Source organism: Solanum lycopersicum, chromosome 3 (genome assembly GCF_036512215.1).
Source record: "Solanum lycopersicum chromosome 3, SLM_r2.1".
NCBI lineage: Eukaryota > Viridiplantae > Streptophyta > Magnoliopsida > Solanales > Solanaceae > Solanum > Solanum lycopersicum.
This window is the reverse complement of record NC_090802.1, coordinates 6043966-6061009: the sequence shown is the minus strand read 5'-3', so window position 1 is coordinate 6061009 and position 17044 is coordinate 6043966. Positions and strand designations below refer to the sequence as shown.

At 46.2% G+C, this 17044-nt stretch overlaps 2 protein-coding genes across 2 annotated transcripts; both read right to left on the bottom strand.

The window, feature by feature from the left end:
• Positions 1 to 9610: 9610 nt before the first annotated feature.
• LOC138347339 (uncharacterized) lies at positions 9611 to 10195 on the bottom strand. Its single transcript, XM_069295460.1, has one exon. It carries the CDS (start codon positions 10193 to 10195, stop codon positions 9611 to 9613), a length of 585 nt encoding a protein of 194 aa, XP_069151561.1.
• Positions 10196 to 12722: 2527 nt separating this feature from the next.
• On the bottom strand, positions 12723 to 15891 carry LOC138347338 (uncharacterized). The gene is made up of 4 exons (XM_069295459.1): positions 14888 to 15891; positions 14611 to 14827; positions 13115 to 14488; positions 12723 to 13031 (listed from the first exon to the last, which is right to left on the bottom strand). The coding sequence occupies exons 1-4, from the start codon at positions 15889 to 15891 to the stop codon at positions 12723 to 12725; spliced, it is 2904 nt and encodes a 967-aa protein (XP_069151560.1).
• Between the last annotated feature and the right edge of the window lie 1153 nt (positions 15892 to 17044).

Below are 17044 nucleotides of genomic sequence, written 5' to 3'. Positions count from 1 at the left end.
GCATTTTTGACGTCGGAATCCATATCACCCAAAAAATGGTGTGCTATAACACACGAAAATCATCGAAATGAGGCGTATGCTCGCTTCGGGGATTGTTTGACCCTCCAAATGGGCCGGAAAAGCCGTGATGGCCAACCGTATGCATAGACAAGGTCTAAACGGACGTCCAAGAAAAAATTATGCATTTTTGACGTCGGAATCTGGATCACCCAAAAAATGGTGTGCTATAGCACACGAAAATCGTCGAAATGAGGTGTATGCTCGCTTCGGGGCTCGTTTGACCCTCCAAATGGGTCGGAAAAGCCGTGATGGCAGACCTTATGCATAGACAAGGTCTTGACAGACGTCCGCGAAAACATTTGGTATTTTTGACGTCGGAATCCGGATCACCCAAAAAATGGTATGCTATAGCACACAAAAATCGTCGAAATTAAGCGTATGCTCGCTTTGGGGCTCGTTTGACCCTCCAAATGGGCCGGACAAGACGTGATGGCCAACCGTATGCATAGAGAAGGTCTTGACGGACGTCCACGAAAAAATTTGGCATTTTTGACGTCGGAATCCGGATCACCCAAAAAATTGTGTGCTATAGCACACGAAAATCGTCAAAATGAGGCGTATGCTTGCTTCGGGACTCGTTTGACCCTCCAAATGGGCCGGACAAGCGGTGATGGCACAACCTTATGCATAGACAAGGTCTTGACGGACGTCCACAAAAATATTTGGCATTTTTGATGTCAGAATCCGGATCACCCAAAAAATGGTGTGCTTTAGCACACGAAAATCGTCGAAATGAGGCGTATGTTCGCTTCGGGGCTCGTTTGGCCCTCCAAATGGGCCAGAAAAGCCGTGATGGCCAACCGTATGCATAGACAAGGTCTTGACAGACGTTGATGAAAAAACTTGGCATTTTTGACGTCGCAATCCGGATCAACCAAAAAATGGTGTGCTATAGCACACGAAAATTGTCGAAATGAGGCGTATGCTCGCTTCGGGGCTCAATTGACCCTCCAAATGGGCCGGACAAGCCGTGATGGCCAACTGTATGCATAGACAAGGTCTTGACGAACGTCCACAAAAAAATTTGGCATTTTTGACATCGGAATTCGGATCATCCAAAAAATGGTGTGCTATAGTACACAAAAATCGTCGAAATGAGGCGTATGCTTGCTTCGGAGCTCGTTTGACCCTCCAAATGGGCCGGACAAGTCGTGATGGCCAACCGTATACATAGACAAGGTCTTGATGGACATCCACGAAAATATTTGGTATTTTTGACGTCGGAATCCGGATCACCCAAAAAATGGTGTGCTATAGCACACGAAAATCATAAAAATGAGGCGTATGCTCGCTTCGTAGCTCATTTGAATCTCCAAATGGGCCGGACAATCAAGGTCTTGACGGACGTCCACGAAAAAATTTGGCATTTTTGACGTCGGAATCCAGATCACGCAAAAAATGGTGTGCCATAGCACACGAAAATCGTCCTAATGAGGCGTATGCTCGCTTCGTGGCTCGTTTTACCCTCCAAATGAGCCGGACAAGCCGTGATGGCCAACCGTATGCATAAGGTCTTGACGGACGTCCACGAAAAAATTTGGCATTTTTGACGTCGAAATCTGGATCACCCAAAATATGGTGGGCTATAGCACACGAAAGTCTTCGAAATGAGGCGTATGCTCACTTCGGGGCTCGTTTGACCCTCCAAATGGGTCGGACAAGCTGTGATGGCCAGCCGTATGCATAGACTAGGTCTTGACGGGCGTCTACGAAAAAAGTTCGCATTTTTGACTTCGGAATCCGAATCACCCATAAATTGGTGTGCTATAGCACACGAAAATCGTCGAAATGAGGCGTATGCTCGCTTCGAGGCTCGTTTGACCCTCCAAATGAGCCGGACAAGCCGTGATGGCCAACCGTATGCATAGAAAAGGTCTTGACGGACGTCCACGAAAAGATTTGGCATTTTTGACGTCGGAATCCGGATCACCCAAAAAATGGTGTGCTATAGCACACGAAAATCGTCGAAATGAGGCGTATGCTTGCTTCGGGCTCGTTTGACCCTCCAAATTGGCCGGACAAGCCGTGATGGCCAATCGTATGCATAGACAAGGTCTTGAAGGACGTCCTTGAAAACATTTTGCATTTTGGACGTCGAAATCCGGATCACCCAAAAAATGGTGTGCTATAGCACACGAAAATAGTCGAAATGAGGTGTATGCTCGCTTCGGTGCTCGTTTGACCCTCCATATGGCCCGGACAAGTCGTGATGGCCAACCGTATGCATAGACATGGTCTTGACGGACGTCAACGAAAAAATTTGGCATTTTTGATGTCGGAATCCGGATAACCCAAAAAATGGTGTGCTATCGCACACAAAAATCATCGAAATGAGGCGTATGCTCGCTTCGGGGCTCGTTTGACCCTCCAAATGGGCCGGACAAGCCGTAATGGCCAACCGTATGCATAGACAAGGTCTTGACGGACGTCCACGAAGAAATTTAGCATTTTTGATGTCAGAATCTAGATCACCCAAAAAATGATGTGCTATAGCACACGAAAATCGTCGAAATGAGGCGTATGCTCGCTTCGGGGCTCCTTTGACCCTCCATATGGGCCGGACAAGCTGCGATGGCCAACCATATGCATATACAAGGTCTTGACGGATGTCCACGAAAACATTTGGCATTTTTGACGTCGGAATCCAGATCATCCAAAAAATGGTGTGCTATAGTACACAAAAATCGTCGAAATGAGGCGTATGCTTGCTTCAGAGCTCGTTTGACCCTCCAAATGGGCCGGACAAGTCGTGATGGCCAACCGTATACATAGACAAGGTCTTGATGGACATCCACGAAAATATTTGGTATTTTTGACGTCGGAATCCGGATCACCCAAAAAATGGTGTGCTATAGCACACGAAAATCCTAAAAATGAGGCGTATGCTCGCTTCGTAGCTCATTTGAATCTCCAAATGGGCCGGACAATCAAGGTCTTGACGGACGTCCACGAAAAAATTTGGCATTTTTGACGTCGGAATCCGGATCACCCAAAAAATGGTGTGCCATAGCACACGAAAATCGTCCTAATGAGGCGTATGCTCGCTTCGTGGCTCGTTTTACCCTCCAAATGAGCCGGACAAGCCGTGATGGCCAACCGTATGCATAAGGTCTTGACGGACGTCCACGAAAAAGTTTGGCATTTTTGACGTCATAATCCGGATCACCCAAAAAATGGTATGGTATAGCACACGAAAATCGCCGAAATTAGGGGTATGCTCACTTCGGGGCTCGTTTGACCTTCCAAATGGGTCAGACAAGCCATAATGGCAGACCATATGCATAGAAAAGGTCTTGACGAACATCCATGAAAAGATTTGGCATTTTTGACGTCGGAATCCAGATCACCCAAAAAATGGTGTTCTATAGCACACGAAATCGTCGAAATGAAGGGTATGCTCGCTTCGGGGCTCGTTTGACCTTCCAAATGGGTCGGACAAGCCGGGATGGCCAACCGTATGCATAGACAAGGTCTTGACGGAAATCCACGAAAAAATTTGGCATTTTTTACGTCGGAATCCAGATCACCCAAAAAATGGTGTGCTATAGCACACGAAAATCGTCGAAATGAGGGGTATGCTCGCTTCGGGGCTCGTTTGACCTTCCAAATGGGTCGGACTAGCCGTGATGGGCAACCGTATGAATAGACAAGGTCTTGACAGACGTCCATGAAAAAATTTGGCATTTTTGACGTCGGAATCTAGATCACCCAAAAAATGGTGTGCTATCGCACACGAAAATCATCGAAATGAGGGGTATGCTCGCTTTGGGCTCGTTTGACCTTCGAAATGGGTCGGCCAAGCCGTGATGGCAAACCGTATGCATAGGCAAGGTCTTGACGGACGTCCACGAAAACAATTGACATTTTTGACGTCGGATTCCGGATCACCAAAAAAATGGTGTGCTATAGCACACGAAAATCGTCGAAATAAGGGGTATGCTCGCTTCGGGGCTCGTTAGACTTTCCAAATGGGTCGGACAAGCCGTGATGGCAAACCGTATGCATATACAAGGTCTTGGTGGATGTCCACGAAAAAATTTGGCATTTTTGACATTGGAATCCGGATCACCCACAAAATGGTGTGCTATAGCACACGAAAATTGTCGAAATGAGGGGTATGCTCGCTTCGGGGCTCGTTTGACCTTCCAAATGGGTCAGACTAGCCGTGATGGACAACCGTATGAATAGACAAGGTTTTAACGGACGTCCAAGAAAAAATTTGGCATTTTTTACGTCGGAATCTGGATCACCCAAAAAATGGTGTGCTATCGCACACGAAAATCGTCGAAATGAAGGGTATGCTCGCGTCAGGGCTCATTTAACCTTCCAAATGGGTCGGACAAGCCGTGATGGCCAACCGTATGCATAGACAAGGTCTTGACGGACATTCACAAAAAAATTTGGCATTTTTAACGTTGGAATCCATATCACCCAAAAAATGGTGTGCTATAGCACACAAAAATCGTCGAAATGAGGGGTATGCTCGCTTCGGGGCTCGTTTGACCTTCCAAATGGGTCGGACTATCCGTAATGGACAACCGTATGAGTAGACAAGGTCTTGACGGATGTCCACGAAAAAATTTGGCATTTTTGACGTCGGAATCTGGATCACCCAAAACAAGGTGTACTATAGCACACGAAAATCGTCGAAATGAGGGGTATGCTCGCTTCGAGCTCGTTTGACCTTCCAAATGGGTCGGCCAAGCCGTGATGGCAAACCGTATGCATAGAAAAGGTCTTGACGGACGTCCACGAAAAAATTTGGCATTTTTAACATCGGAATCCGGATCACCCCAAAAATGGTGTGCTATAGCACACGAAAATTGTCGAAATGAGGGGTATGCTCGCTTCGGGGCTCGTTTGACCTTCCAAATGGGTTGGACTAGCCGTGATGGACAACTGTATTAATAGACAAGGTCTTGACGGACGTCCACAAAAAATTTGGCTTTTTTGACGACGGAATCTGGATCACCCAAAAAATGGTGTGCTATCGCACACGAAAATCGTCGAAATGAGGCGTATGCTCGCTTCGAGGCTCGTTTGACCTTCCAAATGGGTCGGAGAAGCCGTGATGGCCAACCGTATGCATAGAAAACGTCTTGACGGACTTTCGTGAAAAAATTTGGCATTTTTAACGTCGGAATCCGAATCACCCCAAAAATGGTGTGCTATAGCACATAAAAATCGTCGAAATGAGGGGTATGCTCGCTTCGGGGCTCGTTTGACCTTCCAAATGGGTCGGAGAAGCCGTGATAGCCAACCATATGCATAGGCAAGGTCTTGACGGGCGTCCAAGAAAACAATTGACATTTTTGACGTCGGATTCCGGATCACCAAAAAAATGGTGTGCTATAGCACACGAAAATCGTCGAAATAAGGGGTATGCTCGCTTCGGGGCTCGTTAGACCTTCCAAATGGGTCGGACAAGCCGTGATGGCAAACCGTATGCATATACAAGGTCTTGGTGGATGTCCACGAAAAAATTTGGCATTTTTGACATTGGAATCCGGATCACCCACAAAATGGTGTGCTATAGCACACGAAAATTGTCGAAATGAGGGGTATGCTCGCTTCGGAGCTCGTTTGACCTTCCAAATGGGTCGGACTAGCCGTGATGGACAACCGTATGAATAGAAAAGGTTTTAACGGAAGTACAAGAAAAAATTTGGCATTTTTTACGTCGGAATCTGGATCAACAAAAAAATGGTGTGCTATCGCACACGAAAATCGTCGAAATGAAGGGTATGCTCGCGTCAGGGCTCATTTAACCTTCCAAATGGGTCGGACAAGCCGTGATGGCCAACCGTATGCATAGACAAGGTCTTGACGGACATTCACGAAAAAATTTGGCATTTTTAACGTTGGAATCCATATCACCCAAAAAATGGTGTGCTTTAGCACACAAAAATCGTCGAAATGAGGGGTATGCTCGCTTCGGGGCACGTTTGACCTACCAAATTGGTCGGACTAGCCGTGATAGACAACCGTATTAATAGACAAGGTCTTGACAGACGTCCACAAAAAAATTTGGCATTTTTGACGACGGAATCTGGATCACCCAAAAAATGGTGTGCTATCGCACATGAATATCGTCGAAATGAGGGGTATGCTCGCTTCGGGGCTCGTTTGACCTTCCAAATTGGTCGGACAAGCCGTGATGGCCAACCGTATGCATAGAAAACGTCTTGACGGACGTCCACGAAAAAATTTGGCATTTTTAACGTCGGAATCCGGATCACCCCAAAATTGGTGTGCTATAGAAAACGAAAATCGTCGAAATGAGGGGTGTGCTCTCTTCGGGGCTCGTTTGACCTTCCAAATGGGTCGGACAAGCCGTGATAGCCAACTGTATGCATAGGTAAGGTCTTGACGGACGTCCACGAAAACAATTAGCATTTTTGACGTCGGATTTCGGATCACCCAAAAAATGGTGTGCTATAGCACACGAAAATCGTCGAAATGAGGGGTCTGCTCGCTTCGGGGCTCGTTTGACCTTCCAAATGGGTCGGACAAGCTGTGATGGCAAACCGTATGCATAGACAAGGTCTTGGTGGATGTCCACGAAAAAATTTAGCATTTTTTACATTGGAATCCGGATCACCCACAAAATGGTGTGTTATAGCACACGAAAATCGTCGAAATGAGGGGTATGCTCGCTTCGGGGCTCGTTTGACCTTCCAAATGGGTCGGACAAGCCGTGATGGCCAACCGTATCCATAGACAAGGTCTTGACAGACGTCCATGAAAAAATTTGGAATTTTTGACGTCAGAATCCGGATCACCCAAAAAATGGTGTGCTATAGCACACGAAAATCGTTGAAATAAGGGGTATGCTCACTTCGGGGCTCGTTTGACCTTTCAAATAGGTCGGACAAGACGTGATGGACAACCGCATGCATAGACAAGGTCTTGACGGATGTCCACGAAAAAATTTGGCATTTTTGACGTCGAAATCCGGATCACCCGAAAAATGATGTGCTATAGCACACGAAAATCGTCGAAATGAGGGGTATGCTCACTTCAGGGCTTACTTGACCTTCCAAATGGGTCGGACAAGCCGTGATGGCCAACCATATGCATAGACATGGTCTTGACAGACGTCCACGAAAAAGTATTTTTGACGTCGGAATCCAGATCACCCAAAAAATGGTGTGCTATAGCACACGAAAATCATCGAAATGAAGGGTATGCTCGCTTCAGGGCTCGTTTGACCTTTTAAATGGGTCGGACAAGCCATGATGGCCAACCGTATGCATATACAAGGTCTTGACGGATGTCCACGAAAAAATTTGGCATTTTTGACGTCGGAATCCGGATCACCCAAAAAATGGTGTGCTATAGCACACGAAAATCATCGAAATGAGGGCGATGCTCGCTTCGGGGCTCGTTTGACCTTCCAAATGGGTCGGAAAAGCCGTGATTGCCAACCGTATGCATAGACAAGGTCTTGACGGACGTCCTCGAAAAAATTTGGCATTTTTTACGTTGGACTCCGGATCACCCAAAAAATGGTGTGCTATAGCACACGAAAATCATCGAAATGAGGGGTATGCTCGCTTCAGGGCTCGTTTGACCTTCCAAATAGGTCGGAAAAGCCGTGACGGCCAACCGTATGCATAGACAAGGTCTTGACGGACGTCCACGAAAAAATTTGGCATTTTTCATGTCGGAATTCGGATCACCCAAAAAATGGTGTGCTATAGCACACGAAAATCGTCGAAATGAGGGGTATGCTCTCTTCGGGGCTCGTTTGACCTTCCAAATGGATCGGACAAGCAATGATGGCCAACCGTATGCATAGACAAGGTCTTGGCGGACGTCCACGAAAAAATTTGGCGTTTTTGACGTCGGAATCCGGATCACCCAAAAAAAGGTGTACTATAGCACACGAAAATCGTCGAAATGAGGGGTATGCTCACTTCGGGGCTCGTTTGATCTTCCAAATGGGTTGGACAAGCCGTGATGGCCAACCGTATTCATAGAAAAGGTCTTGACGGACGTCCATGAAAAAATTTGGCATTTTTGATGTCGGAATTCGGATCACCCAAAAAATGGTGTGCTATAGCACACGAAAATAGTCGAAATGAGGGGTATGCTCGCTTCAGGGCTCGTTTGACCTTCCAAATTGGTCGTACAAGCCTTGATGGCCAATCGTATGCATAGACAAGGTCTTGGCGGATGATCACGAAAAAGTTTGGCATTTTTGCCATCGGAATTCGGATCACCCAAAAAAAGGTGTGCTATAGCACACAAAAATCGTCGAAATGAGGGGTATGCTGGCTTCGGGGCTCGTTTGACCTTCTAAATGGGTCGGACAAGCCGTGATGGCCAACCGTATGCATAGACAAGGTCTTGACGGACGTCCACGAGAAAATTTGGCATTTTTGACGTCAGAGTCGAACGTAGTTCAGATTAAGAAATAAGAATTCAAATTGAACAAATACAAGCAAATAGAACAATTACAAGTAAATGATAGAAAATGCAAAATGAAACTTCAAGCGTAGTATCTCTTAACAGCATCTGAGTTGATAGGCTTGGGACATACAGTGCCATCCATCTCGGACAAGACCAAAGCACCTCCAGATAGTACTTTACGAACCATGTAGGGACCTTGCCAGTTTGGCGCAAACTTTCCTTTGTACTCGTCTTGATGAGGAAAAATGCGCTTAAGAACCAACTGACCAACTTGAAAATTTCGGGCTCTTACTCTTTTGTGAAAAGCGCGAGTCATTCTTTGTCTATACAACTGGCCATGGCAAACGGCGACGATTCTCTTCTCATCAATCAAAGCTAGTTGATCAATCCGTTTGCTAACCTACTCAGCGTTGCTTAACTCAGCTTCTTGGATGATCCTTAAGGACGGTATCTCGACTTCAACAGGCATGAATGCCTCTGTTCCGTATACTAGCAAGTACGGAGTAGCCCCAGTCTATGTTCTGACCGTCGTTCGATAACCCAATAGAGCATATGGCAACATTTCATGCCAACCTCGCTGTTTATCAATCATCTTTCTTAAAATCATCTTGATATTCTTGTTGGCGGCCTCTACAGCTCCATTCATTTGAGGGCGATAAGCAGTGGACCTCCGGTGAATAATCTTAAATTGTTCACATATCTCTTTCATCAGATAACTGTTGAGATTTGTACCGTTATCAGTAATGATGGATTCTGGAACTCCAAATCTGCATATCAGATTGTTGCGGACAAAATCGGCTACCACTTTCTTGGTTACCAACTTGTAAGAGGCTGCTTTCACCCACTTGGTGAAATAATCAATGGCAATCAAAATGAATCTGTGTCCATTAGAAGCGGCTGGCTCTATAGTACCGATGACATCCATTCCCCAGGCTACAAATGGCCAAGGTGAACTCATAGCATTAAGTTCGTGAGGTGGAACCCGTATCAAATCGTCGTGCACTTGACATTTATGGCATTTTTGCACGAATTTGCAACAGTCGTTCTCCATAGTCATCCAGAAATAACCGGGTCGAAGAACCTTTCTTGCCAAAGTAAGCCCATTCATGTGCGTACCGCAAACTCCAACATGTATTTATTCAATAAGCCTCACAGCTTCAAAAGCATCCACGCATCTTAAAAGACCCAAATCTGGAGTCCTCCTATACAGGACTTCTCCATTCAGAAAGAAATTGAGAGCCATATGATGTATCGACTTCTTTTGATTAGATGTAGCATCTTCTGGATATGTCCCAGACTCCCAGTACCTCTTTATGTCAAAATACCAAGGCAAACCATCTGTTTCTGACTCAACGTGTGAACAATAGACTGGGTGTTCCTTCAAATCTATATCCAGCAGATCGATGTAATCAGTATCCGGATGTTTGATCATTGAAGCGATGGTGGTAAGAGCATCAGCTAATTCATTCTGTATTCTGGGAGCATGTCTGAACTCGATGATGCGAAACCTTTTACACAGATTTTGCACATATTGCACGTAAGGTACAATCTTCGAGTTCTTCACAGCCCATTCTCCTTGAACCTGATGAATCAAAAGGTCTGAATCTCCAATAACCAGTAACTCGTAAACATTCATGTCAATGGCCATTTTCAAACCAAGAATACAAGCTTCGTATTCAGCCATGTTGTTTGAGCAGTTGAATCGCAGTTTAGCTGCCATAGGATAGTGCTGACCAGATTCTAATACCAAGACTGCTCCAACACCTTTACCCTGGTGATTCGCCGCTCCATCAAAGAATAATCTCCAACCTGGGTACGCTTCCGAAATATCTTCACCCACAAATGACACTTCTTCATCGTGAAATATGTCTTGAGAGGTTCATACTCTTCGTCAATGGGATTTTCCGCAATATGATCAGCCAAAGCTTGTGCCTTTATTGCCTTCTGAGTCACATACACGATGTCAAACTCACTCAACAACATTTTCCATTTAGCTAACTTCCCGGTCGGCATCGCTTTCTGGAAAATATACTTCAATGGATACATTCTGGAGATAAGATATGTAGTGTATGATGACAAATAGTGCCTCAGCTTCTGGGAAAGCCACGTCAGAGCACAACATGTTCTTTCCAACAAAGTGTATCGAGACTCGTACGGAGTAAACTTCTTGCTTATGTAGTAGATAGCCTTTCCTTCTTCCCTGTCTCGTCGTGTTGCCCAAGTACACATCCAAAGGCGTTATCTGAAACAAACAAATATAGAAACAAAGGACTCCCTTTTTGCGGAGGAACCAATACTGGTGGGTTAGACAAATAGCTCTTGATAGCGTCGAAAGCGGTCTGGCACTCTTCAGTCCACTTAGTCGGGGCATCTTTATTCAACAATTTGAAAATAGGCTCACACACCACTATAGATTGTGCTATAAACCGACTGATATAGTTTATCCTCCCCAAGAAACTCATCACCTCTTTTCTTGTTTTCGGCGGAGGTAACTCTTGAATCGCTTTGATCTTGGAAGGGTCGAGCTCAATACCTCTTCTGCTGACTATAAACCCCAACAACTTCCCAGCTAGGACTCCAAAAGCCAATTTGGCGGGATTTAGTTTCAAGTTGTACCGACGCAAACGTTCAAAGAATTTTTTCAGGTGTGTCAAATGACCCGAACTCTCGCGGGATTTGATTATGACGTCATCCACGTACACTTCAATTTCCTTGTGAATCATGTCATGAAAGATAGTCGTCATGGCTCTCATGTAAGTGGCACCGGCGTTCTTGAGGCCGAATGGCATGACCATGTAGTGATATGCCCCCCAAGGTGTGATGAATAATGTTTTTTCCACGTCTTCTTCATCCATCAAAATCTGGTGATACCCTGCGTCGTAACAATCCACAAATGACTGCATCTCATGTTTGGCGCAGTTGTCAATTAGGATGTGGATATTAGGCAACAGAAAATTATCCTTTGGACTAGCCTTGTTGAGATCTCTGTAATCAACACAAATCCTGATTTTTCCGTCTTTCTTGGTGACCAGGATGACATTGGCCAACCATGTTGGGTATTGAGTCACTTCCACCAATCGAGACTCTATCTGCTTGGTGATTTCCTCCTTAATCTTCAAACTCAATTCAGGCTTGAACTTCCGCGTCTTTTGCTTCACCGGTTCGAACCCTGGGTTGATGGGTAGCTTATGAGATACGACATCAGTACTCAACCCCTGCATGTCATCGACTTCCAAACGAACACATCACTGTATTCGGCAAGCAGATGAACCAGTCTCTCCTTCTGAGTTTCATTCAGGCGAGTGCTGATCTTAACCTCTTTGACACTCTCTGCATCTCCCAAATTCACCGTTTCTGTCTCCTCCAGATTCGGTTTATGTTGATTCTTGAATTGTCGAAATTCTTCTGCCACATAATTCGGTTTCCCACTTTCTTTGTCGTAGTCGTCAACCTCGTCGTCATTTACCTCATTTTGCTCATTTAGCTCATGACATGACATGACATTGGCAGGTTTATAACTTACGCTATTGAAATCATAAACAGACAAAATTAGGAAAGTAAAATATAACCAGCAATTAAATAAACAAAGTCAAAATAAGGAGGCTTTCATTTAAATCAAACAAAATGCGAACTTGGGTCATGGCACAGGGCCATGTCGCTTTTCAAACATCACAAAAAAATTCAAAATCAAGAATAATGTAGAAATGATGGGTCTCGGGCCTCTTCCGGACGACCACCAATTTTACTATGCATAAAATAATTCCTTTCTACCCAAGAGTCCGGGACATCAGGATTGGCGTGGAAGTCCAATTCTGCAGCATATCCCCTGGTTCCGCATCGCGAATGCCAGCTGGGTTGACCTCCTCCTCGATAACGACGTTAATCTCCTTGAACAGGTCACAGATTCCTTCCCCATTATCTTCAGGCTCGGCATGCTCCCGGACTGGAAAGGATTGATAGAGATGTGGGATTGGCTTAGTCAACCCTTGATCCTTTTTCCTCTTCATCTTCACATCATCATCTGTGGGGATGTACCCCAAACCATACTTTGATCCTTGATCAAAGACTAGAACTGGCTCGATGATCCCTTGGGCATTCCTTCCTAGTTCGGAACCTGTTTTGAATCTGCTCTGCAGCATTACCGTGGCAATCATTCTGTACACGGCCGGCATGGGAGTCTTCGGGGCCAAGCTCTCATTGGTGGCATTTACCAACTCCACCGTGTAGAAATCCGAACTTTATGGCGTTTAGTCCAAGATCGGCACCTGCTTACCTGAACGACTCCTTTCCCCGTGAATAACTAGTTCTTCATTTTTCCATAGTAATTTCATCATTTGGTGGAGAGTGGAGGGGACGGCTCCAGCCGTGTGAATGAATGGCCTTCCCGAAATGAGGTTATAGCTGGTGTCGATATCCAACACCTGGAACTTTGCCTCGAACTCTGCGGGTCCCATTTGAATGGTCAGGTTCACAGCTCCCAACGTGTCTCTCTGCACACCGTTGAATGCTCTCACATTGACCTGGTTTTGCTCCAACTTTTCGAGGTCAAACCTCAGCTGCTTCAATGTGTACGGGGGCATATGTTCAAACCAGATCCGTCGTCTACCTGAACACGGTTGATGACCTTTCTGCGACATACCACAGTAATGTGTAGGGCTTTGTTATGGGACCTCCCTTCGGCCGGCAATTCATCATCGCAGAAACTGATGCGGTGTCCCCGAATGACCTGGTGAATCATAGCAGCTACATTGTCGCTGCTCGTACCCGAGGGCACATATGTGTCATCCAGGGCTTTCATCAAAGCCTGTCTGTGGGACCAGGAGCTCATCACCAGGGCCCACACAGAAATTTGGGGTGGAGTCTTCTCCAAGTGTTTGACAATGGAGTAATCTTTAGGCTGCATTCTCCTCCAAAACTCCTCAGCTTCTGCTTCGTTGATTGGTCTCTTGGAATGATCTTTCTTTTGTCCTCCGAGAGCAAGCTCGTCAGGAGTGTAACATCTGCTAGATCTAGTCATGCCTTGAGCCACGGTCGTTTCTATAACAAACTTGGGCTTGGCGAGAGTCTTTGCGGGCACCAAGGCAAAAACCTTTGCAGGTGTCAGAATGACAAACTCTCTCTTTTCCCTAACGCTCAAAGAAGCGACAGTCTTTTCCAAGTCTTCCTGAATAACAGGAGTAATTCTCTTGGCTTCACGCTCATCTTCGTCAGTTTCTATCATGTTGATGTTCCCACCCCCATGATTTGGCAATGGGTTCATGTTGACATTTGGCGCCGCAGGCTGAAGGGAGACCACTTCCTGGTCAATCAAGTCCTGGATCTTGTGCTTGATATTGATACAGTCTTCTGTATCATGTCCAACAGTGTTGGAATGATAAGCACATCTCTGCTCCGGTCTGTAGAATCTAGAATTGACATCCACGGGCTTGGGCCCCACAGGGTGGATGTATCCGGCCGCGGATAATCTTTTGAACAATTTAGTTCTGCTTTCAGCCAACGCGGTGAAGCTTCTGGAGGGCTTCTTCTCAAACCTGGGGCGAGGGGGATCATACCCGCCCTGCTGAGGGGGAGGGACTTGTTGATAACTGCTGGCGTTTGGTCGTGGAGCTTGGGTTCTGGGGTAGGGCTTTGTTTGGTAGTTTGGCATTGGGGCTTGGTAATTTGGATGGGGGCTTTGATATGCTGGGGTTTGTATTTGATATGCAGGGGAAGGAGCTCGATAACTTGGTTGTACATTAGCGTAGCTGGGAGCGACATTATGATAAGGGGGAGGGACTTGATAAGCTTGGGGGTAATTTGGATATACGGAGGGAAAATTTTGGGGAATTTGGGGCGGATTTTGATACGACAAAATATGGGCATCTGGATAAGGGGGGCAGCATTGTAGTGGCTGGAATGATTTGATTGTGGATGGTAGGCTTGATGAGGCTTTGATGGAGGGTTGAAGCGGCCTTGGGGACGTGGTAAGTTTCTGTGGCCTTTCTTCCCTCGTGTGAGATAGCGTTAATCTCCTCTGTAGAGCGCCCAAGCGCTTTTTAGGCCAGCTCAGTTCTCTTATCCATCGGTCCAATGCACTGGGCTCATCTCATGGAGGGAAAAGCCAAAATGTAGTTGTCTTGCACTTTTCTTCCTTACCAGTCCGGAAGACCTAGGCGATGCAGACACTCGGGCTATCTTCCCCGACTTCAGGCCATCTTCGATAGTCTCACCCACTTTGACTATCTCGGCGAACTTGGCGCTGATTAATAAGATGACTCTGTCATAATACTCGGGCTCCTGCACCCGTATACACACCTCTACAATCTCCTTCTCCATCATCGGAGGCCTCACCCTCGCTGCCTCCTTCCTCCATCTGTACGCGAATTCTCGATAGCTTTCTGTGGGATTCTACTTCATCTTTTCCAATGAGTACCGATCAGGGACTATCTCGACATTGTATGCGAATCTGTCAATGAAATCCTTAGCCAGTGCGCTCCAACTGGGCCATTGTCGAGTCTCGTGCGACGTGAACCATTCCAGGGCCTCACCGCACAGGCTCCGGCTGAACAACCTCATCAGCAACGCTTTATCTTTGCCAACTCCCACGAGTTGGTCACAGTACGCTCTTAGGTGTGCCATGGGGTTGCCCACCCCTCCGAAGGTATCAAACTTCGGGATCTTGAACCCTTCAGGCAAGTTCAAGTCTGGGTGGATGCATAGTTCTGCGTAGCTTAATCCGGCGACGTCTGGAGTGCATTGCAATTCTTTCATTGCTCTTTTGATCTCCTCCTTTATGTCTGCCTTCGCTTCTTCCCTCGCCCTCCACTCTCTTTCTTGCTCCTCGTAATGGTCCAACTCGGAGCCGTGCACCTCATGCTCGGCCGGGACAGGGACTTGAAAAGTGGTTCTTTTGGGGAGCGGTTGAGCTATGGAAGGGCTCGGGATGTTCTGTGCGGTTTGATAGTTTTGCGGATAATTTTGGGGATTGGTATTTTGGGTTAAGTGAGGATGCGGTGTTTGGGAATTGAAGGCGGTGGGGATTTGGGTTTGATTTTGGGGTAGTGGGGCTATTTGAGTGTTGTGGGGGTGTGGTGGTATTTGTGGAGGATTGTTTGGGAGTGGTGAGGGAGTTTGATAGGAGACCAACGCGTATTGGGGGTTTTGGGTTGTCATATCTACCCCAGACGGGTTGTGCATGGGTGTCGATGGACGGTGCTGAGTAGGATCCGAGTTGGACGGGGGGAAGTATGTAGGAGGTCTTGTGTCGAGAAAGTTGGGGCCAAACCCGGGCGGAGGAGTGTCTTGCCTCCATTGCATCTCTACCCTCATGTCAGCTATTTGCTGCATCAGCTGCACAATAAGTTCATTCTGCTCTGCCACGGTGGGCTGAGCCACCACGACATCTGTGAGGCTGACTTGTTCATTGTTGTCTCCCATGTCTGTATTTGTGTTTGGTCCGGGGAAGGAATCTGCGGGACCTTTTGATCTGGTGAAATAGGGGTGATCTGCCAGCTTTATCGACACAGATCAGTAAAAGGTACCTGAGAGGTTAAAAAACTCAAAGGCAAATTTGTTAGTGCATATCCGGAGTACAAAATGCATAATATCGCACAGAAAAACAAATAAACACACAAGTCGCTTTGTTTGAGGATATCTTAACCCACGAATGAGGACGAAAATATATTTTGAACAATGGGAATTTGTTTCTTTTGACGTCATCTTGGGAAGACCGAATCACGTTGAGCTATGGTCTTCTTGCAGCTGCTTTTCGATGTATGTTGATCTTATCTTCGTATCTCCAAAACACGGAGGAGAATGAAAATTTTCAGTGATAGGGGCCGGGCCGAAAAAGGCTGCCTACGTATCTCACAAGGAGAATTCAGGCCCAACGTAGTTCGAGTCTTAGGGTGAAATCTCTTCATTCACTCTCTCATTGTGATTACAAGGGAATTGAAAAACAATATTGAAATTCCTAGAAGACAACATTTTGGCAATTTCTCGTCTTGTGGCTGCGTCATTCCTTTCCTCTCAAACAGTCGGAAATGGAGGCTTGTAGACGATTTCCTCCTCATCGTCCTCCTCAATTGATTCTTGGTCAGGACCACTGTTGTCTGCTCCCTATTCACAGGCGGGATACTTTCCACCTTTTAAGTTGCTATGGGTCACCAATTCCTCGTTGAGTGCCGCACTTCTGGCAAATAACACGGCAGTCTCAATATCCATCTTCGCCTCTCTCGCCTTTCCTTCGTGTATCTCCAAATGAAGCAAATTTAACCTTTTTCTTAGGCTTTCGGTTTCCATCTCAACCTCCTTCTTTCTTTTTATCTGCGACGCCAGATCTTCATCCAAGGTCGTGACCGCAGCTTTGTAGATCGTCGTGGTCATGTCTACTTTAAGTTCTTCCTCCTTAATCTTCTGAATCTCTCGAGTGATTCGCTCGATCTTTCTTCGTAATTCCTTCTCAGTGAGTTCCGTCTGGATGTTCTTGCCTCTGTCCATGGTGGTGATTCACCTTTCCTGAGACGATATAGCGGTATTTAGGATTTGTGGTGGGAGATGGATTTTGCGTGAGAAACTTGAGACTCGGGAA

Excerpts from the sequence above, each read along its gene's own strand:
- LOC138347339 (XM_069295460.1), bottom strand. The coding sequence starts at position 10,195 with ATGGCAGCTAAACTGCGATTCAACTGCTCAAACAACATGGCTGAATAC.
- LOC138347338 (XM_069295459.1), bottom strand. The coding sequence starts at position 15,891 with ATGGGAGACAACAATGAACAAGTCAGCCTCACAGATGTCGTGGTGGCT. Across the intron at positions 14,828-14,887 it reads GTCGAGATAGTCCCTGATCG|ATGGAGGAAGGAGGCAGCGA; the intron begins GTACTCATTGGA and ends ATTCGCGTACAG. Across the intron at positions 14,489-14,610 it reads CGCCTAGGTCTTCCGGACTG|AGGAGATTAACGCTATCTCA; the intron begins GTAAGGAAGAAA and ends GGCGCTCTACAG.